The 23,112-nt window shown below is 40.0% G+C and overlaps 1 protein-coding gene across 1 annotated transcript in view; it reads right to left on the bottom strand.

Annotated features, from left to right (window-relative positions):
• Positions 1-1,088: 1,088 nt before the first annotated feature.
• The window catches only part of LOC308231562 (complexin-1), a gene marked incomplete at both ends in the record, with an annotated part of 93,892 nt that continues 71,868 nt past the window's right edge, over positions 1,089-23,112 (bottom strand). The window contains one exon of the mRNA XM_080637139.1: positions 1,089-1,286. Coding sequence (XP_080493265.1) covers positions 1,089-1,286 — 198 coding nt within the window. The remainder of the gene's footprint in view (positions 1,287-23,112) is intronic.

The following is a 23,112-nucleotide window of genomic DNA, read 5'->3' as shown; positions in this document are numbered from 1 at the left end:
AGCTGGAGCAGCTGTTTGGGACAGGAAAATAAATGACCTCCCCAAGGCAACGCAGTAATTTAGCATGACTCATAGCAGGCATACCCAGGATTTCTGGATCTCTGGCTAACATTCAGGCCACCACACTCTCCCACACACTGCAGGAAAGGGTGGACAGGACACAGAACACAACAATACACTGAAACTCAAATGTCCATCCTGCAAGCACTGCTGGGAATGGGACAGTTGAGTATGACACTACGCAGAAGGAGGGTTAATAGGAGTGATCTGTGTACTTGGTCATTGGCTTCAAAGAGGTTGGGGAGGTCCTCTACCAGAACACCGCGAACTCACCTGTGGCTTCAGCTCTCTGTATGGCAACTGTCTGACCAAATCTGACTTTTCAAGTTAAGTCTATGGCTAATTCCCAAATCAACACAACTCTTGCTTAGATTCTGAGGCATCTACATACCAGCATCTGAGGGCAGATGACTCACTTCTTCCACAGTTAGTGATGTCAGCTGTGTAAGTCATGCCTGATTTACCTTTCAAATGATCTCTTATTTATGCCAGTGATGGAATTAAAACAGGAAAGCTCTGCCCTTGGGAGAACTGTGATATTCCTTCCAAGGCAAATGTGCTCACCATCAAATGGCTACTGTGAGCCAATCAACAAGAAATAATGGCTAGTAATTATTATCAATAATAATAAAAAGAGAAAGAAAATTAAAGAAGCCACTGTTCACACTTAGTGAAAACTCCTTCCTGCTTTGGATGGAAATGCACATAAGGTTGTTCCTTTTACATGCTTAATGTACAGTTGCGTTAACATACATAGTGCTATGGCTTATAATAAAAGTTGTGTAGTCTGCAGCTTTTTAATTTCTACATCCATTCAGAGGCATCTACTGGATGTGACTATATACCAAGAATAAACTGATGAGCAAAGGCAAGAGGCAGTCGAAAGGGAATGGGAAGCAAAGGGAACCCAGTGAGCAGTAAAGGGCAGAGGTGGGGCTGCATGATTGATGGCAAGTTTGTAAATCCCCATTGGGCAAAAGAAAAATTCTTTGCAGTACTGTTTATGCCCATCTAACAGTCTGCACCTATTACTTCTTGAACATGTCTTGCAGGGGCCCTGGTAGGTATTTGATGACTGTGTCTAGAATGCTTTCTTCTTCTTCCTCCTCCTCATTCCCGCAGCCAGGAGGGATAGCCTTCTTTGGGCGCGTCAGACTCCCTTCAGCATTAGCTTCCAGTGCAGCCTGCGCCTCTGCTTCCTTTTCTTCCTTCTTCTTTATCCCATACTGCAGGAGAGAGAGAGCACATTGTCAGTCACCTGCCAAACTGGATGACTGATGAAACCAGCCATCACGACAATGCTTTTTATTCTGCAGTATGAGCACCACCGTTCATATTTGCCTTTTCACAAAGACACCCAAATTACACCTCCTAACAACTCCCCCACTAAGTACAGCCAGGTGGATGGACAGATCTCAAACGACAACGAGGTGCAAAGGCCATAAACTAAAACACAAGAAGTTTCACCTCCACATGAGGAAGTACTTCTTTACGTTGAGGGTGGCAGTGCACTGGAAAAGGCTTCCCAGGTGGGTTGTGGAATCTTCCTCTCTGGAGACATTCCAAAACCACCATGGACATGTTCCTATGTGACCTGTTGTAGGTGGCCCTGCCTTGTCAGGGAATTGAACTAGATGATCCCCAGTGGTCCATTCAAGCTCTAAAAATCCTTTGATTCCGTGGCAAGACAGTCACATGCTCAAACCACTCAGAAACAAGTATGGAACAGAATTTGGGACTACAACACAAAAACAATAAAAGTGGGACAGAAAGACCTAATGAAAATAAACTTTTATGAGAAACTCTGTTTGCCCACTGAACTCTGCACTTCCGGAGCTAAAGCTGACTCACACTAAAGAGAAACATCACTAAGCCTGTGAGAAGAATGGATGTCTCAGAGTAGAATAGATACCTGAAATTTGCTACTCCCATTAAGAATTAAAGGTATGCTATTAAAGGTGTGCTTATTATATGACAAACCAGAATCTCTTTTTTATGATTTTACATTCAAAATGCAAGATTTAATAGAGAACTAAATATATGCCTGAATGAACCAGTTTAGGGAGAGAAGTGCTGCAATATCTCAGCTCCCACAATCATTAGGACTTTCTTTAAAACTGCTAGTTTGAAGTGATGCCAAGTGCAAGGTCCTACACCTGGGTTGGTCAGAGAAGAGATTCAGAGCAGCCCTGCAGAGAAGGACTTGGGGGTGTTGGTCAATGAAAAAATGAACATGAGCTGGCAGTGTGCGCTCGCAGCCCAGAAAGCCAACCATATCCTGGGCTGCAGCAAGAGGAGCGTGACCAGCAGGTCGAAGGAGGGGATCCTTCCCCCCTACCCTGCTCTCGTGAGACCTCACTTGGAGTATTGTGTACAGTTCTGGTGTCCTCAACATAAAAAGAACATGGAACTGTTGGAACAAGTCCAGAGGAGGGCCACGAGGATGATCAGGCGACTGGAGCACCTCTTGTATGAAGACAGGCTGAGAAAGTTGAGGCCGTTCAGCCTGGAAAAGAGAAGGCTGCTTGAAGACCTAATAGCAGCCTTCCATATCTGAAGGGGGACTATAAGGATGCTGGGAAGGGACTCTTCATCAGGGACTGTAGTGACAGGACAAGGGGTAACAGGTTAAAACTTAAACAGGGGAAGTTTAGATTGGATATAAGGAAGAAATTCTTTACTGGTGAGGCACTGGAATGGTTTTCCCAGGGAAGCTGTGAATGCTCCACCCCTGGCGGTGTTCAAGGCCAGGTTGGATGAAATCTTGGGTGACATGGTTTAGTGTGAGGTGTCCCTGGTCACGGTAGGGGGGTTGGAACTAGATGATTCTAAGGTCCTTTCCAACACTATTCTATGATTCTATGATTCTATGATGCCAAGGAAAACTATTTCTGCACTATCAACCCTCATCACTTCTCAGCTTTCATGCCTTTCGGTGATTCGCAGGTTTTGATGCTCTTTCCGTAAGTGTTTTCACAGAAATTTTGGAGGTTATGGTGATACACAATTAAAAAAAATATCTCAATACAAGCTGTCCCATGCAAATCTACAGAAACAAGGATACGTTTAAGATACCCTCGTTATTATAAAATCAGAGAATGGTTTGGGTTGGAAGGGCCCTGTAAAGGTCATCAAGTCCAACCCTTCTGCAGTGAGCAAGGACATCTTCAACTAGATCTGGTTGCTCAGAGACTTGCTCTATTTACTCAGATCAATTTAAATTTCTCAGAATTTTTCTGACTATAAATATAGGTTAAACTTCCTTAGCTTCTTTTGTCATTGATGCAATCTCAGATGTCCCTTTTCTCAGTGCCCAGCTGTGCTTCAAAAAAGTCATTTGCATTTTGCAAGGATTCTGGACTCCAGGTTACCAGGTTGCCAGGAACATTCTTCTTCTAAGTCATTTCCCTTTCTAACCAGATGTTTTTACAGCTGCTGACTCTTGCCTGCTCAATAACTTCACAAGCACCAGAAAAATACCTTAAAACCTTTTCACTTCAGTTACATTATAGAGGCATTTGACCTCTATTGAGGAAAGGCTGTAGCAGCTATCAGCTTCAAAATTATTGCTCTGTAGAAGCTATTCCTTTACATATGCTTAAATTTTAGTTAAAGTGCCAAATGAAGTTAAAGTTTGTCTCAGTACATTGAACCTAACTAACTAACGTAAATTCAGGCAAAGAACATCAAAATATTTTACGTGAATGTCGTGGTTTAAGCCCCAGCTGTAGATTAGAACCACGCAGTCTACTTCCCCCCCTCCGCCCCAGAGGGATGGGGAGGAGAATCGAAAGAATGTAACTCCCATGGGTTGAGATAAAAACAGTCCAGTAATTAAGGTATAACACAAATCACTACTGCTGCAACCAATAATAATAATGATAAGAGAAATAACAAGGGCAGAGTATATAATACCGCCCGCCGGAAAATAGCCCGCTGGAAAAGAGGTCGTGCCCTTCCGGGTAGCTCCCAGTTACATCCCCCGGCATGACGTGCTGTTGTATGGAATACTCTTTGGCTAGTTTGGGTCAGGTGTCCTGTCCCTGCTTTCTCCCAGCTTCTCCTCCTCCCTGGGAGAGCATGAGACTCACAAAGTCCTTGGTCAGTCTAAACATCAGTGTTATCAGTTAGCTGTGTTCCCAGGCCGAAAGTCAAATCCACAGCGCTGCACCAGCCACTAAGAAGGAGAAAAACTGACTGCTACTGCTGAACCCGGGACAGTGAATAAGCCTGAAAAGAACTTTTAAATGAAAATTAGATGTTATTTAAAAAATATCAAAGAATTATGTTGGTACAAAGTACTCAGTATTTTCTAGTATCAATAGTGTGGTTCTGTTGAATAGAAATGAAGTAGATGCTCTTTTCATTATTTTATCTTGTAATTTTTTTTCCATTAAGTATAGACCAAATTGTTTACCAGTAAAGCAAAAAAATCTTTACTTCTGTCATGACTTTATGATTTCAAAGGGTTCTTGGTTTTGGCAAGAAAATCCTAAACATTTTTGAAAAAAGCCAATATTTTTGCTTTGTTTCTCCATTGTCATTAAGATTTAGGATGACATCCTGCAAGGTTGAAAACAGTAACTTCAAAACCACATAGTTCTCTAAATCAGTTCTTCCAGAAAATGTTCATTAAGGATATTTGTTTTATGATTTTTATACCTAGTGCATGCTGGTCACAAACACATTTTGTGGGAGAGATATTCAAGACAAATGATGTCGCCACATCTGAGGCAAAGGAAGCATTTGATCAACTTATAGGTGCAAGACTGAACAGCAAAAAGAAGATCCAGCATAGGAACAGCAACCACTGCGGGGGGAATGACATACACCACTAGACTGTGTACAGTCTATACGGCTAGCTGCTCATTCTCCCTTTCAAGTCACAGGTAGACCCCTTTAGATGATTTCCAGTGTTAACTTGTCTGCAGACTTTACCTTCCTTTGCCACCTAGAGGAGAATAGCAGAAACAACACAAATCATAGTAACACACATGTCCCGTGCATGCTTTCAGATCCTCCATCTCAAGACAATGGTTGGTTGATCCTCTGTGTCATGACCTTGTTGAATAGAGATCTAGACCACAGGAAAGTATGGAACAAAAGCAACCACTCAGGTGTTACTATTTGCTAGGACAGAGGGAAGATTAAAGATTATATGAAGGAAGTAGCACAGTACATGTCAGCCTGGTTCCTATCCACAGCAATGCTAAAACATGTAATAATAAGTCATTTCTGCCTAGTACATAGGTAACACCCAAATACGGATTTATTTTGGACAAACGTATTCTTCTCTTGGAGAAAGATGGCATTGCATCAAAAGCAATTTTTATAAGAAAGGATCAGTTCATTGTTATAATTTAAGGTTGGTGGTATTTTCTAACACTTTACATTAGTCAAAATGTAATACGATTCAATACGATTAGTCAAAATGTAATATGATTCATAGGTGAATAAAATGCAATTATTCAGGTTTGAAATTGTTTCAGAGGAAATCAAATTATGACAAGGAAAGTTAATATGAGCAAAATTTAAAAAAACACCTGGAGTCTTCACTTGAAGTCTGTAAAATGGAGTCAACAAATAATTCTTAAAAATATAAAAATGACCTTTTTCATGCTCTGGCTTTCCTAAGGATGGTAAATATTGCACTATCTCAAAAAAAAAAAAAAAATTACAACTATTTCATTTTTCTTTTCAAAGTCCAACACTACAAAATTTAATATCAGAGGCTGTATTTATACCATTATCTGCTTAGCCTTCGCTCATGTCACCATACAATTAATAATGTAAATTATGGACCTAAAACAGCAAGATACTGAGATATTTTAAGTATGTAAACTGCATTGCTGCTTTTAAAGTCATTACTATGCTGTCACATAAGATTGTTTTCACTGGGTTGTATGCTGGTGAAATACTGGCAGGCTGGAATCCTCAGTGATTGGGTGGAAAGAACAGGGAAAAACACCATGGCACTTAGTTTGCCCACATTCACTGAGTGGATGTCAGGAAAAGACTACCCTAACAATCAACTTCTTTGTCATTTCTTTCCTTGCCTCTTCCTTCTGCTTTCCACAAGTCAAATTAAGTGTGTGAACTAGAAACATGTTGGAAATCTGATGTGACTTTAATGGCAGTAAGTATGTTAAGGAATAGAAGAACTGTTCAGCCAAGGTGGACCTGCAGCTAAAATGTCAATCCACCCAAAGGTAGTTACCATTTTTTTATGACAAGCTAATCATTGTTTATTAAAAATGAGCATACCTATCTAGCAAAAATCTGGCTTTCCAGGAAGACAGCTAGAATCAAGATTAAGTGAGTAGTTTATTTGGATCAGATTTCGTACTGACCCTCTAGGAACAATAAGAGATTTATCTCAAGAAGCTAAGGAAATACAGGAGTTTTTGTGAGGGATAGAGAAACTGCATGGTGGGACCAGCAGAACCTTAGCAATGAAGAGGATTCTGGAGTCTGAGAATAGGCAGCTGCCAAGATGAACACCTTTCCCATTGACATGAGAGGCAGTATGACCTTTGGGGACTCTTATACTCTGAATGGGGATTCAAAAGAGCAACAGAGTGCTCTTGCTGACCTTAGCAGGTTGAGTTATCCATAACACAATAAGCATAACATTATGCTACTAACATTTCTAATGATTGTATGCTACAAGATTATTGTAGTTACTCACTAAGATTATTATAGTTAATCACATAACTGTATCTGCTGTTGCCATGGTTGAATTACCATATTTTACAGTCTCTATAAACTATTAAATATCATTATGTATATACTTCATATAATCACAGAATATTGTTGTATATTCTTACTGCACGCTTTTCTTTCCTCTTAATACCTGGATAAAAGGAAATGAGGACTAGTGGTTTTGATACTACATATCTGTCCTGCAAACTAGACTTGAAGTGTCAGCTACTGGGAATGTGAAGAAGATAAACAAAGATCAGTTAAATTCCTTGGAGCAGAGAAATGAACTGTGTTCCTTTGACTGGCTTCACATGTACACAAGTCTAATTGGTCTTCAGTTTCCATCCCAAGAAATAACACTGCACATCAGCCAGCACTTAATTTTGTTTTCTTAGAGTAAGAAAACAGAGTGGTTTGGGTTGGAAGGGACCTTAAAGCTCATCCAGTTCCAAAACCCTGCCACAGGCAGAGACACCTTCCACCAGACCAGGTTGCTCCAAGCTCCATCCAGCCTGGCCTTGAACACTGCCAGGGATGGGGCAGCTACAGCTTCCCTGGGCAACCTGTGCCAGTGCCTCACCACTCTCATAGGGAAGACTGCTTCCTAAAATCTCATCTCAATCTCCTCTCTCTCAGCTTAAAGCCATTCCCGCTTATCCTTTCCTTATAGGCCCTCGTCAAAAGCCCCTCCACAGGTTTCTTGTCGGCCCCCTTGAGGTATTGGAAGACTGCTCTAATGTCTCCCTGGAGCCTTCTCTTCTCCAGGCTGAACAAGCCCAGATCTTTCACCCTGCCCTTTGTTTATGGGAAAGATTTGGCGTATGAATTGTGCTGGTTACATTTCTCTTCAGGGAATTTTCCTCCTCGGTGGTTTTGCTTAGCTGCAGGTGGTACTGAATCCATGTCTCAACAGACGTGGCAGATATAGCCATCTCTGGAATTATTATTTTATTTAACAGCTGAGCTTCTAACTGAGAGATTTCAATATTTCTTCCTTATCTTGCTTCATATACAGGTTACAGAAGACCTTGTTTTTCAATACACAGCCCTGCCTATTAAGTTTCATTTACATTCAAACCCGCAATACAATAGAAAAAGAGCCAAATTATTAGCCAGACTTGCAAGGATATGGTTTGACAAGACACAGGGCAATTTTCCCACCCTTCCACCTCAAGGGCTAACTTGACCTGAACCAGTCCTCTTCCTAGAGACCTCAGCTGATGAACTCTTATCTGGAACTTAACTACTCTTCACAATTAAAATATTTCTCCTTATGTCTAACCTGATTCTTTCTGAAAAGTTTTTTTAAAAGAAAAAATCTGGGAAAAAGAAAAGATACAGCTACTGCGAAAAGATTTATCTCTTATCTACCCTTTTGAGCTTCATTTATTTTATGTACTAAGTTGTATTTTTTCTTTTATTCCCAAAGAGAGCACCAGCCCAATTAAAATCTTCCCACCATTGTCTAATGACACCTTCTGCTTGGTCTATATGTTGGAAAGAAACAAACTGAGAGGAATAGGTAAGGTTTAGCGCTGACCTTTAGCTCCACAATTGTACAGAAAACTACTCTTTCTACATGATTTCTTTGGTCTCTGTGAGTGAACAGGCTGCTGAGTACATCTTTGGCTTTAAATTTCAAGTGAAGATGAGGCAATGTTCAGTCAAAGCCTTAGGAAAGTATCTGTCATTTTGTTGGTCTGATTTTGTCTTTTTACTGGTGTTGCAGTATTGCTTACAGATGTTCCTGTTATAAGTGTGCTGCTGTGCTTTTATGTGACAATATAAACAGCATATTTTCCTTCCCCTATGTCTATTCCCTCAAAGTCCCTGAGCTGGGGATGCTGCAGAATGACAGAAAGGTTTTCCTACAGAGGATGGTAATACTGGGCACTCTGTTCTCAGCACATAGACCTGCTTTTACATGAATCTGGCCCAGAAATGTGCACTGCCTCTTCTTCCACCTCATCATTAGGGATTCCCTCAGTTCATTTGTGCATGAAAATTGGCTCTTTTTTGTTAGTATGTTTGGTTTTGTTGGCCAGGTTGGATGAGACTTGGAGCAACATGGTCTAATGGAAGGTGTCCCTGCATGTGGCAGGGGTTTGGAAGTGGATGAGCTTTAAAGTCCCTTCAAACCCAAACCATTCTATGATACTAGGATTCTATGGTTCCTGTGGGAATACGCATTGACCCCAGAATCCAAGAGCAGTGCTGCCCAAATCAGTAGAAACAAAGGTTGTTTTTCTGTTGCCTCACAACTGACACAGAGGAAGGTAAAGCAGTGGTTTCCTGAGTAGGTCTGATCTGTACTCAACAAGCCTTGCTACACTACTTTGATTAGCAGCAACATCACATCTGTCCAATGCTTACTATTTGTGCAACTGTAAGTGAAAAACAGAGGTGCATCTTTTTCCTGGTGGCAAAGGACACTGAACTTGCTACTGATTCAGATCAAAGGGAATCTTTCCATTAGTCTCAATGGAAGTGCGACCAGACATATATCGGTAAAAGAGAAAGATGGGAAACATGTTTTGGCTTGATCCACTATTATTGGTGACTCTTCTGAAGCAAACTGCCCATTGTGCTCCTTGCTCACCCAACTGGACTACGCTAGGTTTTCACAGTCAAAATGCTCTTTCCCATCATTACCTTCAGGTGGTGTGAACTAGCTTGTGAACTCCAGTTTCAGAAGAAATTTACTCCTCTTTGGGAAGAAAGAGTCTATAAGAAAGAACAGGCATAGCTATCACATATGTTTTTCAGAATACTCAGCAGGAGACATGATTTACTTCTCTCTGTGTTTCCAAATATGTTTATTTTCTTCCTCCTGTGTATGCAGCATCCATATTAAAATGATGTCTTATTGCGTAATGGTCAGCCTTAGTGAGAGGGAATGAAGTTCAGAGAGTTTCAGGAGTGGAGATAACTAAGTTGCTGTTGAATAGCAAAGACTTCTATCTTGTAATCAGAGAAGAAATCTCCAGAGTAAGCAGAGAATACCTGACTCATGAAGAAAAACACAGGATCAAAGGCTTCGGAATATTGATTCTACATATCTGGAGGTTTGACTGAAATCACAATTGACTTATGACCACAGGGCACAAGGTAAGTACTGTATGTGTTGTACTCCTAAGCCTATTAGGTCCTTTGGAAAATCTCTCCCTCAGAACTTGACTTTCAGCTTCAATCAGAAAAATCTGGGTCAATTCTATTCTTCAAAGCAGATGAGACATGATAAGAAGAAAGTTGCGTATTTCACAGTAAGAATTGGAGTACAATTTCTTATAGATTACAGTGGATTTTGAGTTCTGCTCCATGATCACCAGGATGGGTCAAGCTGCAGAAGGCTCCTATGAGATCAGAGGCATCTTCCAGTTATGCAGAGCAGGTGTGCTCCTAGCCCAAGTGGGTTATGATTTCTTGTATTTCCAATGTTTGCATATTGATTTTTACAAGAAAAACTTCCCAGAAGCCAGTGGCAGAGACTTTGGATATGGATAAATACAGTCACTTGTGTAAGTTTAAAAGGATTTATGTTACAGCTAAGTATCTGACAGCATAAATAAATCCACAGAATATATATGTGTTTATGTGTGCACTTTTCAAGATCAGAACATGGAATACAAGCTGCTCCTCCTCCTTCCTGCCTCCTACAATGTTTTTTGTTGACAAATGAAAGCCTTCCTATTACTACAAGGCTGGTAAAATTAATTCCCTGGTATGTTGCAATAATTTAGATTAGGTGTAACTATTTTCCATAGCCTCTGTTTACCATATGTGAAAGGATTTTGTTTTGGTTTTGGTTTTTTTCCCCTAGTTTTTATTTTTTTATTATTTTATTTTATTCTTAAAGCTGTAGTCCAGTCAGTGTAGGTCCAGACTCGTGTTTTACAAGAATTTAATACAAGCGGATGAGGAGTGACTCACTGCAGGATGAAGAGTCAGCTTTGTCTTACAGTGCAAAACATGGTGAAGACTCAGACAACTGCCAAAAGAAATAGTGTTTGCCCTTCCAGGGGAATAGGGAACTTGATGACTGCTCCTGAGGATTAGAAATTGTTATCAACCTGCATTGCTACGTTTGTGCTTGCAAGGTCTCATCATTCCATTGTCTTAAAGATCACATGCACTTTGGCAGATTGGAGGTTGAAACCAGAGGAAATTCAAAGGCTGAACGCTAAAAGGCTGATTTCATTGCAGTAGATGATATCTCAGTAGATAAACTACATGATCTCTCTGCATTTGTTCCCTTTGCAATTCTATGGAAGACTACCAACATAGATTAAAAAAATATTTTACGTGCCAATTTTTTTCTGGCATGTTGCATAAATTTCTGTGTGCACGTGACGGCTCTTGCTATTATGAACTCTAGGTAGTCCTTGGCATTAGTAGTACATTAAAAAGTGCTCTCGAATATAGGTATGCATCTGCACTTTTTTCCCCCAGCTTTTTGTGTGACCTGTATTGGAGAAAATTTATTTCTTCTTAGTGGACAGAGAACTTGGGTCAAAGATTTACCTTTCCAAAGGGTCTGCAGTGACTGAATCTGCTCTGAAGGAGCCATTGCTTATAGAGATGCCACACAAATTAACAAGTTGCTTCCATGCAATTCTCATGAGGCTATTCTGTCATCAGTAACTGCCCTGGATTGACAGATTTTGACAGGACATGAATCTCCATAAAACTTTTTACTAAGATTTTTTTCCTTCTGTAACTTATACCAAAGTTTTCAATGTTGACTTTGCTGCCAGCACAAGACAGTGTAATTGTGTAGTAGTAATGCATCTGGAAAGACTAGTTAGGTGATTATCTTCATTCCTTGCTGTGAGACCCTTTAATTTTTGTCATCAGCTCTTTGGGGATTCTTCTGGGTGGAATAAATCCTACCACATCCCACTGTGGCTAGGATCTAATTAGCATACACACCCTGACAATACATCTGTGGCATTGCCACAAGCTCAGAGACAAGACTCAGTAAAATCAAAGGTAGCTAATCAATTAGTTTCAAGCCTTTGACACACTTCACTCTAAAGTTGAAAAGTACTTCTCAATCCCATTAGCTGGCCACAGAGGGGACAACTCTGATATCAAAATTATTTAAAAATGGGAAGAACACTTCTAACACCTAAAAAGATCAAGTAAGAAGGCATAAATGTTTGTTCACATGCTGTAGTCGTTTCCATGGACATGAAAAAAATGAAGGGCAAGTTACTTATCTCTCTCTAGCAAATTTTGATCTGGCACACCAGCCTCTTCCTTTTGTAATTTTAGGTAGTTTTCTTGCTGCACAATAGGCTGTGGAAGTGATGTTTGTAGAGAATGAAAGTTGGTAAGGGAGAATATCTGGTGCATCTCACCTATCCAGTTGAATAGCATTAATGATGTTACAGAGCTAGAGGGACATACTGTGTCTTTGTAGTGCTGCAAGGCTCGGTTGCTATTACCAGTTTGGAGAGCTGCTGTTCTGTGACCCGCCACTGCATAATAAAGCTCCCACCATTGCAACAGCCTACAAACAGCTTGAGTGGGTAGCTCAAAACCTGCACCAGAGATGAGATGCATGTTTCATGGTTCACATTTCTTCCAGATAGAATCATCTGCCGACCTTTTCTCATCCATTCTGTTGACTGGCCATGGTCAGAGAACAGAAGTTTAGCATCGTCAGTGATACTGACCGATCCCAGATCTTTCTTGGCTGATGCTGAAGTGTGTGGTTGTGTTCTGGCACTTGTTGTGCTTGATCTGGTACGCTTTGAGGGTGGAAATCCTTCATTTGCAGGATTTCTGACAAAGAAGTTTTTGGAGTGTGGGAAAATAGGAATTTTGCAAACCTTGGCAAAAAGTTGTTTGCAGACTTTTAAGATGGTCACAAGCTTTTAATTCTGGAGTTCTCTCAAGGATATTGGGAAAGGTGGGGTGCGTTTTTTGCTGATAGAAATTTTCCCTCTTGTTTATATGTGCATACATTCTGGGCATCCCTACTGGTAAGGGTTTGCCTGTTACTTTCTCAATATAGCAGGTTCCTCAGCCCCAGTTCCTGCTCTAGTTTTACTTGGTTCTCTCCCCAGAAATAACACAGCCCTACCACAGGTGTATCAGGAGGAAAAAGCAGAAGACTTAGAGACACACAGTCTCTAAATGTCTGAAGACAGAACAGCTCATTGACAGCATTATCATCGCTGACTTCAACAGCACCCACTTGCTCTCTAGATTACCCATCAATATTCCATCACACACATGCTTCCTAGTGCAGCACAGCAAGCCTGAGGACACTGCATTATTATTCAGTAATGTTGTGTGGAAATGTTATTTGCCTGGCTGTTCAGACTTGTGTTTAAAAATTATTTTTCTGAGGTGCTAACTTCATCAGTCTTTATTAAAGCAGGTCTGAGGTTCCCAAGAGAAGGAGAGAGAGCAACGCTGCAGACAATGAAGAATATAGGAAGCAGAAAGCTGTTTTGTTTTAATGAACTTATTTAGAAGAGAGTAACAATATTTTTCCCACTTTGCGCTGTGGCTTTTCCTGCAGGAATATCATCTGGAAAGTGTATTCAAAGCAAAAAAATGAAAAACTTCAGACAGTGGAGAAATTGCCTTCTGCACTTATATAAAGCACTGGAGAGAGACATGGACTGCAAACTGGTAGCTGGTTTAAGAATATGGTTAAGAAGGACCAAGACAATTATGTAGCAAGATGCTCTCTTATTTCTGGATCTCCTCCCCAAAAAGGCATTGCAATGAATCTGGTAATAGAAGAAGAGGCTCCTCATAAGCACCTTGCTCAGTTTGATAACTAGAAGCTAAAAATCTATTCTGAGCTCTTCTAGTCAGTGACATACACTATGGGCAGCATTACATTCTGCACTAAGGCAGGCACCTAGGACTTCATAATTTGAGATATGCATTTCTCCTTATTCAGTACGAAGGAGGAAGTGAGCACCAGCTCAGGGGAAGACAAATGAACTGTTTGATAGCTAAATCTTAAAAAGGCACAGGCACTTCACGTACCTGGTTATCACTGAAATCATAGAAAATATTCCCAAGGCTCCCTCCTCAGATTATTTTCTTCTCACTCTGAATTATGTATGTTGTGCATTCAGGAGTTTTTAATTTTTTATTTTTAAACAGATACTTAATTACTCATTCCCATTGTGATGGATTCATTAAAATTAGAAAGCAACAAGGTTCCTCTTCCTTTTACTCCCTCTCTTTCGTCCAACCTCCCTTCCCTGAAGCATAATCAATTCCTTCTACAGAAATGGAAACACTCTGGGAATACATTCAGGTTCTGCTAATGACAGCTGGCAAGAGCTGTGAGATTCACTGTAGCATGTCTCAACTAGTTCCAATGTATATATGTCACACACTACCATTTCACAGCTAAAGCTAGCACAAAGGAAAAGAGCCTTTTAAAATGAAGGGGGAACTACCTTAATTTAGTACCTGATTGAATATACTTCTTGGCTTACTCACACATAGAGTCAATTTAGATGCAGCTTCAGGATAGTTTTCCTGCAATTCTCATTTCCTTACAACAAGACTTGTTTTGCCTGCAAGATCTTAGCTCTTTTTAAATGGGAAGAAAGCTCTTTTTAAAGGGAAGAAAGGAAAGTAAGAGAAGGGAAAGAGAGAGGGAGTGAAAACAACAGAAACACAGAACAAAAGGAGTAGCAAAGCTGTAATACTGTGTTAGATCAAGGGTCCAGTCAGCTGGCCAGAAGTTGCTGCTTTGAGAAGGATTGTAAGAATGACGGCAATATTAAGTGATCCTTCCTCTGACATCAACTACATTCACCCATGAGAAGTTTAGTGACATCATGAAACCAGGCTTGGATTTGGGCTGTCATATTTAGCTCTTCCCCTTGTACGAATGTAATAATTCTTTTTTAGACCTGTTACCTTATTGCATTTCCAATTCTTTTGAAAGTCTCCAGACACGATGACTGGAAATGGATGCAACTTGCACATGGAACACTGATGCAGATGGAACACTGCAACGCACCCCAAATTGTCACAAGATTTTCCTGTAATCTTGTCTGTAAAACTCTACACTCCTCTTCCTCTTCTGATGACCAGCCAGGGTGACTTGTCAAATACCACCTTACTGGGCATCTCTGAGAATTTGTTGAGGTGGAGGCAACTGTCATATATTCTTCAGAGCTTCCAGTTGCAGGATCATACAGCTTTTTCAATCACAGATCAAGGCTTAACTACAGTACTAAGATTAAATTCTAGAGAGCACGGAAGACAGAGTGAGTGTTGTGGGTATACATGACCATTCTTTAGCCTGAAGAAGCACTTGCTACTAAAAAAGTTATTCAGCCAAATGATGCACATTTAGATACTCTGTTAATTGTTCATTATATATATTTTAAAAGACTTATGCATATAGATAACTCTACAGCCACATGGAAATCAGATGTCTACCTTTATGAAGACTCAGCAAAGAAGTTTGCTGAAACCGGTTATTTACAATAGCTCATTTCGGTTCTGTGTCTCTTCTGTAAGCAAACCTGAAATGTGCTGTGAATGCTTTTCCAGTGTACGGGTGTCATGATTGCTCATAATTTACAATTGGCAAAAAAAACCTCAGAAATGTGGTTTTGTTAGATTTTGTAAGTGTATAATTAATAATACAAAAAAATGGATCTCAATACTTCATGAAATACCTACCAGATAAACAAGATATGTCCTACATTTTACCATGCTAATCTTTAAGATTGAGTTAAACATTGTTGACATACTGGTACTTTATTGAACCTATTTACACTGGTCTTAAGATACAAGTCAGAGCTGACTTCAACAGCACCCACTTGCTATTCTATTATTCTATTATTCTATTGATGCACTGGAGGTACAGATTTCTAATTGTTATGATTACTCTTTTGTGAGTTAACCACATCCATACTCTTTACCAATTTACATTTTATAAATCCTAAAGGAACTTGGGACATATTTTATTTATTACTTTCCATCCTCTGATTATAATATTCATTTAATATAATATTTCTTAATACAAGATTGTGTTTTCAACTGTGATTTCAAGCTAACTAGATGCTCCTACGATCAATCCATTCTAATTAACAGAAAGAAAAATCTCTCAATCATTTCTCTGTGCAGGGAAACAGGCTTGGGACTGTCTTATTTCTTCTCCTCATCTCTATTAAATTAAATAAATTTTACAAATATTATTCTGCTAGTCAGTTCATAGCATTTGCACAAGGGAGCCTGTTCTGCCTAGTCTGCCTGGGTCTAAAGTACACGTGCTCTGCTCTTCTCCGTATTGCATGTATAAGGAAGTCTCAATCAGATTCCATTTCTTCTTACAGTATTGGAAATCAGTGAGATTACTTTCTCCTGCTGAAAAGCCATGCAGTTAAACAATACAGGAATTCAAAGAACATGGATTTTTTCAGATTCGCCATTAAATTTCTGTGTCATCCTGGTTGTCTCTTAACCCGTTTTTCCTCCTTGTTCTTTGTCTTTTCTTTGCCCTTTCTGACCACCTATTCAGACCTTATCTTGCACCATAAAAGTGAGAGGTAGTTCTGCTATTGGCTTTAAAAAAAAACTGCTAGTTTTGTTCCCATTTTGGAAGAAACTCTCCATGTTTGATTTTTTTTATCTCTCTCATTGAAATGGCTCTTTGTTAATAATAATAATAAAAAAGATAAGCTACATGAAAAAACGTTCCAAACAAAAGCTGAGTACATCTGTTTTACTGAAGTTGTGACATTCCATTTAAACCAGTTTTTCTGCTCACTCTCAACAAGTCATCATTTTAAGAGCTATTTCAATATTAAAGAGAAAATTTCCTGAGATTAGGCTGTTTCATCAGGCCAGAAACATTTGATTCTTCTGTGAGGAGACGAAATCTCTTTCTGATTGATGTATTTTCTTCAAAGGTCTTCAACACTTTATCAGCAACATTTTCTTCTCTGAGAATCAGTTGATGGGACTTGCAGAACTATCCACAGCATACATTCTAACTTAACAATGATTTTGCTTCAGTTCTATAATGCTCCATTTACCAAAACAAAGATAAACTTTACTCAGTGAGCATAAATTGGGCTAAAATTCTTCCTACATCTGTGTGTTCCTCTAGGAGAAGGGAATCATTTGGGCCCAGAACGTTGTAAGTATTTACTTCCTTTCTTCCCCTCCCTCCTGCCGGGAAAGGGGAAAGAAAGCAACATGAAAACCTTTCAGATTTTATATACCTTGGTGATTCAGTTCTGGCAGCATCAATGGCTTAGGGATGGTTCAGTAAAGTGTAGTCACCAGTAAGCAGAGCTGTGGTCCTATCCTAACACCATTCAAAGCACAGTTAAGTGTTCCATTCTTGCCTTTAGTTGTCTGAGAGAATGCAAAACTCTCTCCAACTGCAGGGAACATGTTTATCATCAAATGCCTTTTTTGCCTTTATGTTAATTTTAGAATTATTTATGGTTTTAGTGATGTTCAACAGTGGTTCTGAGTAAAGCTGCAATTTTTGAAAGAACTGGATTTGCCTGTATTTTCATCGCTGAACCACAGGCTTGATGGCTGAAGGGAACTCTCCTCCCCACAGCATTGTTATTAAAACGTGACAATTCATGTGATTTTTTCATGACATGCTATTTATTTCTCTTAATGTGGCCTGCAGAAAAGATAATAGATTTTCTGTTCTTCCTATACATATCTGTCTTTGTTGTCTTAATAAAAATATTCTCTAGGTGTAGGGCCAGGGACTAATCATTCAGGAGACTTAGAATTTACCTATTTGACAAGGATACTCTTTGCAAAACCTTAATCAATTTTTATACATATTTACTGCTAGCAATTCAGAAACGATGTCGTGTCAAGCCTAAAAATGTCCTGTTACAATATGAACTAAACTTCTAACTGTACGCAAGAATCAGTTCAAGCTTATTGGTACTACCTTATCAGTTTTTCTTTTCTGGTGTATGCACCTAGCTGGCCTGATCTGTAGTATCCACAGCATAGGTCATCAAAGTTTGTTGTTTTCACATCAGAGCTGTTATCTAATAACATCTTTAGCTGTAAATGACTTTTTAAAATTTTCATCTCATAGACATCTTTTGTGTCTCTTGTACACAGAAGATAAATCAGTGTCATTAACAGTTGTACAGAATTCATTTAATAGCAGATCAGTGCTGTTGGAAATATCCTTTCTTGGTGCACATTTGGTGCCCAGAGAAGTTGTGGTTGCCCCATTCCTGGCAGTGCTCAAGGCCAGGTTGAATGGAGCTTGGAGCAACCTGGTTGAGTGGAAGGTGTCCTGGCTCATGACAGGGGGCTTGGAACTGGATGAGCCCTAAGGTCCCTTCCCACCCAAACCACTCTGAGAGTCTATGATTCTATAGTTTTATTACCTTTAATCCTGCCAGTTCTGAAATTCTGCTTCTGCTCTTTTCCTTTTTTATAAATTCTGGTGCTTTTTACCACCCTTATTTTATTATTCTTCCACATTTTCTTCATTCCAGTGTGTTTTCTATTTTTAATTCTGACTTTTACTACCTCCAAGACTCTCAAGGTTTTTTGTATAATATGGGCATGCACAGGATAAAACTTCTTCAGCAGTTTCAGATTATTACATTTTCCTGTTTAAATATGATCTTCTAGCTCACTTAGCTCATTACTGTTTTGAGATTTCTAAAGCTACTCATCAGAAGTTACAAACAGTGGTTACTGCTTTTTTAAATTTACTTTTTCAAGTATATTCAGTCCATGATCAGTTGCATCTGAAAATCATCCACCTGTAAGTATTGAGATTGATATCTATCTGTCAAGACAAGGGCTAATATAAAACTTCTCTGTGAAAGCAATACCTCTTGAGCTAGGAAAAATATTTCCAGGGATGCCTTCCATACTGGCAGTACCTATGCAACAAAATCCATTTCAGTTGTAGTGTCCCATAAAAAAGAAGGTTTTTTTTTCCTACACTTTCTAGGTCAGTATTTTAGATGGTTGAATAGCTGGCTTTGCAATTCTGTCTTGTAAAATAGGTAGCAATACGAGACACCAATTTACAGCCGATCTTGTATGTGAAGCATGAAAGTACTGGTTCAGAAGCATTTGAGATCGTTTGCCTCAGAGCTGACTCAGAAAGCACAAGTAACTTGCCACATCCAAGGAGGTGTCTGGCATTCAGCACATGGTGTTAGGGAAGGTCTGATCAGAGTTTAACCTTACAGATTCTCTATTCACTAGTAGAATAATGGACTCATAGAATCGCAGAATCAACTGGGTTGGAAAACACCTATAAGACCATCAAGTCCAACCATTGCTCCAGCACTGCCAAGGCCACTTCTAACCATGTCACTGAGGGCCTCATCTACACAGTTTGTGAACACTTCCAGGAAAAATGATTCCACCACACCCCTGGGCAGTCTGTTCAAATGCCTGACCAGCCTTTTGGAGAAGAAATTGCTCCTAATATCCAGGCTAAACCTCCCCTGGCACAGCTTGAGGTGTTTTCCTCTTGTCCTATTGTTGTTCCTTGGGAGAAGAGACCAGCCACCTCCTGCCTCCATCCTCCTTTCAGGTAGTTCTAGAGACTGCTAAGGTCCCCCCTGAGCCTTCTCTTCTTCAAACTAAACACCCTCAGTTCCCTCAGCCATTCCTCATCACACTTGTGCTCCAGGCCATTCACCAGCTCCTCTGCTCTTTTTCTGGACCTGCTCCAGCACCTCAATGTCTCTCTTGTAGTGAGGGGCCCAGAACTGAACACAGTATTCGAGGTGTGGCCTCATTAGTGCCCAGTACAGGGGGATGATCACTGCCCTGGTCCTGCTGGCCACACTATTGCTGATATAGGCCAGGATGCTGCTGGCCATGTTGGCTGCCTGGGGAAAATCTGGCTCAAGTTCAGCTCCATCAATCAGCACCCTCATGTCTCTTTCTGCTGAGCAGTTTTCCAGTCACTCTTCCCCATACATGGAGCATTGCATGGGTTTGCTATGGCTCAAGTGCAGGATCTGGCACTTTGCCTTGTTGAACCTCATAACATTGGCCTTGGCCCATATATCCAGCCTGTCCAGATCCCTCTGCAGAGCCTTTCTGACCTCCCGTAGATCAATACTCTGCCCAACTTGGTATAATCCACAAATTTATTGAGGGTGCCCACGATCCCCATCCAGGTTGTTAAAAAAGATCTGGATGATCTTAAACAACACTGGCCCCAGTTCCAAGCCCTGGGGGACACCACTAGTGAGCACCTGCCAACTAGATGTGGCATCATTCACCATTACTCTTTGGGCTCCTCTATCCAGAGAACGTTTCTGTCCCTAGACTGTCTGGACCACAGGCAGAGCAAGGCAGTGATGTGCTGTCCAAGCTGCTTCCTTGCACCAGAGCAGGGTGGACATCTGTGTGTACAGAGCCCAAGGCAGTGGCCACGAGGGTGGACGTATTCTGGCTAATCAAGGGCAAAGCTGTCTGGCAGAGCACTGGTTTTACATAACTGCTAATACTGTTTGTATACAGAGGGCAAAGCAGAGTCGGGAACTGCCCGCAAGCAGCCAGCAGAGAAAAAGGTGCATGGAAAAAGCTCATGCTCCTAACTTTACATGGAGTAAAAGAGACCATGGTGTCATGGTTTGAAGCACAGCTATAGGATACTTCACATCTCAGGCTGTAAGGCTGACATGTGTCACCAGAGCCTCTGTTGTATTAAAGCTCTACCAACAGCATTTCACTCCTGCAGATCATGTCGGACATAAAGCCTGCTGTCCATAACGATGCCAAGGACTAGGAGTGACCAGCAGCTGCACAACTTGCAAAGATGTACTACGATTTGTCCACACATTTAAGTTCTTTTTTTTATGGACAGAATGCTTTTAAATCCTGTCTTTTGCATTTTGATCCTCTAATTTGCATCAGTTAATGACATGAATTAAGCAAAGTTTAAGCCATGACTAAATGACTAAGAGTCAAAGAACAGAGGAAATACTGTCAACTATATACAGTATCAGTTTCTGACATGTTCTCATCATTTGACATTCAGTTATATTTTTTCAAGGAAGAAAAAATACCTACAGGACAAGTGAAAAGCAGTCATGGAGTAGAGAGGCTGATATGTACTATCAGATAAACCAGAAACAACCATGCTATGGACACATAGACAAACAAAACAAGTTTAACTATCCACAAAGCTTCCTCCTTGTGCAATATCCATGGCAACCCCCCCGTATTTCCTTAAAAATAATTGCATTGGTTGAGAACAAAGAATCAGAGCACACCAGCTTTTACAGAAGCAAAAGAAAGGAAAAAAATCAGCCTTTAGTCAAAAACGTGAAAAATGTTCTGATTAGCAAAACAATATAATTGTTCCTGTACTAATATGTAAATCCACATTTAAGCAAGTTAAATACTGTAGGACATTTCTCTGCAGTTTAAGAGTTCTAAATAAAATTGTCAGGTACATTAATTTGTAACTAATGTTTTAGGGCTTTTTTTTTTTTTTTGGGGGGGGTGTTGGATTTTTTAAGTGGAAAAAAGTCCATGCATATGTTATCTTTTTTAAGTTGTAATCAGCAACATACAGTAACTTTTAATTGATTCAGTTTCTGTTTTTTTTTTTTCTCTGAGTGTGTGAGGCAGACGGTGGTATACAATCCAAATTCAACAAGGGGCATAGACTCAGAAGAAGCTTGTACCTGTTCTTGTTATTGCCCTGTGATGGTCTTCACAGTGGGGTGGTTCCTTAAATGGATAGTGTACAAAAGAGTTACAAAGCATGTCAAATTTAAGTTCTGATGTTATCATTAGGATAGCAATCTACAGGAGAATCATTATCACTTCTCTGTGACAGGGTATTTTTCTCTTAGCTGTGGTATCATCCTCCTAAAATGTTCTGTCTGGCTAAGGATCCATACAAGGACCTGCAGTATCATAAAACAATTTTTTCAAGCAGGATGGAGGAAATCACCCATCAGTCTGTGATCCAGGCCCTGCCACATACGTAACATACACCACATCCTCTGCCTGCATCTGGTTTTAATTTCATTTCAGTGTATCTGTCTGGCAGTGTCCTCAGGACAGGGATCACCCTGACACAAAGTGCATGCTGCCTTTCTCATGCAGGACTGTGGAGACCAAATAAACCACCCTTCTTATAGCCCTATCTCAGTCAATTGCTGGAAATAGAAGGCAGGCTGTTTCTTGAGATTAAGATCCTTCTCTCCAGACTAAACTAGAGGTGAATTTATTCCTATTCTTACCCCTTACTTCACCTTTTTTCACCCTGTAACAAAAGCAATTCTATAATTTCTGCTTTAGAAAACATGATGTTGCTGCCTGGGGTAGTACTTACTGTGTTTTGCAGATTATAAAGGCATTGCAATGGCTGAATTTTTCCAAGCACTACCGACAGCTACAAATTAGTTTATTGCCTTTAAGTTCTACATTTTTAAACCAGGAACCATCAGAAGTTTTACCTACAGTGATCAGGACTATATTGCTTGAACGAGTGCAGCTTTCTAAGAGGAAGGGAGCTGTGTTTAAAAGCACAATCACTAGAAACTGCATAAATTACCTGATTTAATAAGACTTGTAAAGGCAATGTTGTGTTTTATTAATCAAAATAATGATAAATCAATCCAGTGTAGCCTTTTGATAGCTCTGCACGAAGTTATAAATCAGTCTGCTTCCACAGGCATCCCACTGTGTAGCTTTCAGCTTGATTTTCCTTTCATAATTTTAAATTCTTCAGTGTTCCCTTGAGTACAGTAAAGCCAGATAGACCTGGCATCTCCTAGCAAGACCAGGTACTTTAATAACTATTATTCCACTTAGTCAACACTTCAGAGCTTTCAGGTTTGATTTTAATGACAGGAGCTGTTACATTTTTAGTACCTTTTAAGCACTGCCTTACTTCACAATAATGATGCTCTGATTACAAAAGACTGGGGGGACAAGACATGTGCAGCACTGTTTCAAGATAACTGTACTAGGAAGCGCCTAGGTTTGTCCTGGGACATTCCTACCAAACTCCTTCCAAGCTGTGCTTACCTATCTTAGAACCTTTTATTTCAGGCTTCTTTGTCAGAATCATGTACAAAGTTACATGTGCAGGACCTACGATGCTGTTTCTGAGTCATCACTGAGCAAACATAAAGAAATCCACCTAAAAAAGCATAGTTACACTTCGTGTTAAAAGCTTGCAGTGTATGTGTGTGAAGTGTGGGAATTGATTTCATGATGTTTGGTGGTATCAGGACAAAGTGCCTTTAGTAATTTCCCTGTACCTGAATTGCTCCCCCCCTCGATAAATCAATAGGTGGTTCCTCAACACCATTTCACACCAGGCTCAGGAGAAACTGATGAATTTCTGTATTTAGTTTT

This window comes from Psittacula echo, assembly GCF_963264785.1.
Source record: "Psittacula echo genome assembly, chromosome: Z".
NCBI classification, from domain to species: domain Eukaryota; kingdom Metazoa; phylum Chordata; class Aves; order Psittaciformes; family Psittacidae; genus Psittacula; species Psittacula echo.
Note: the sequence above shows the minus strand (reverse complement) of the source record. Positions and strands in the feature narration are given on the sequence as shown.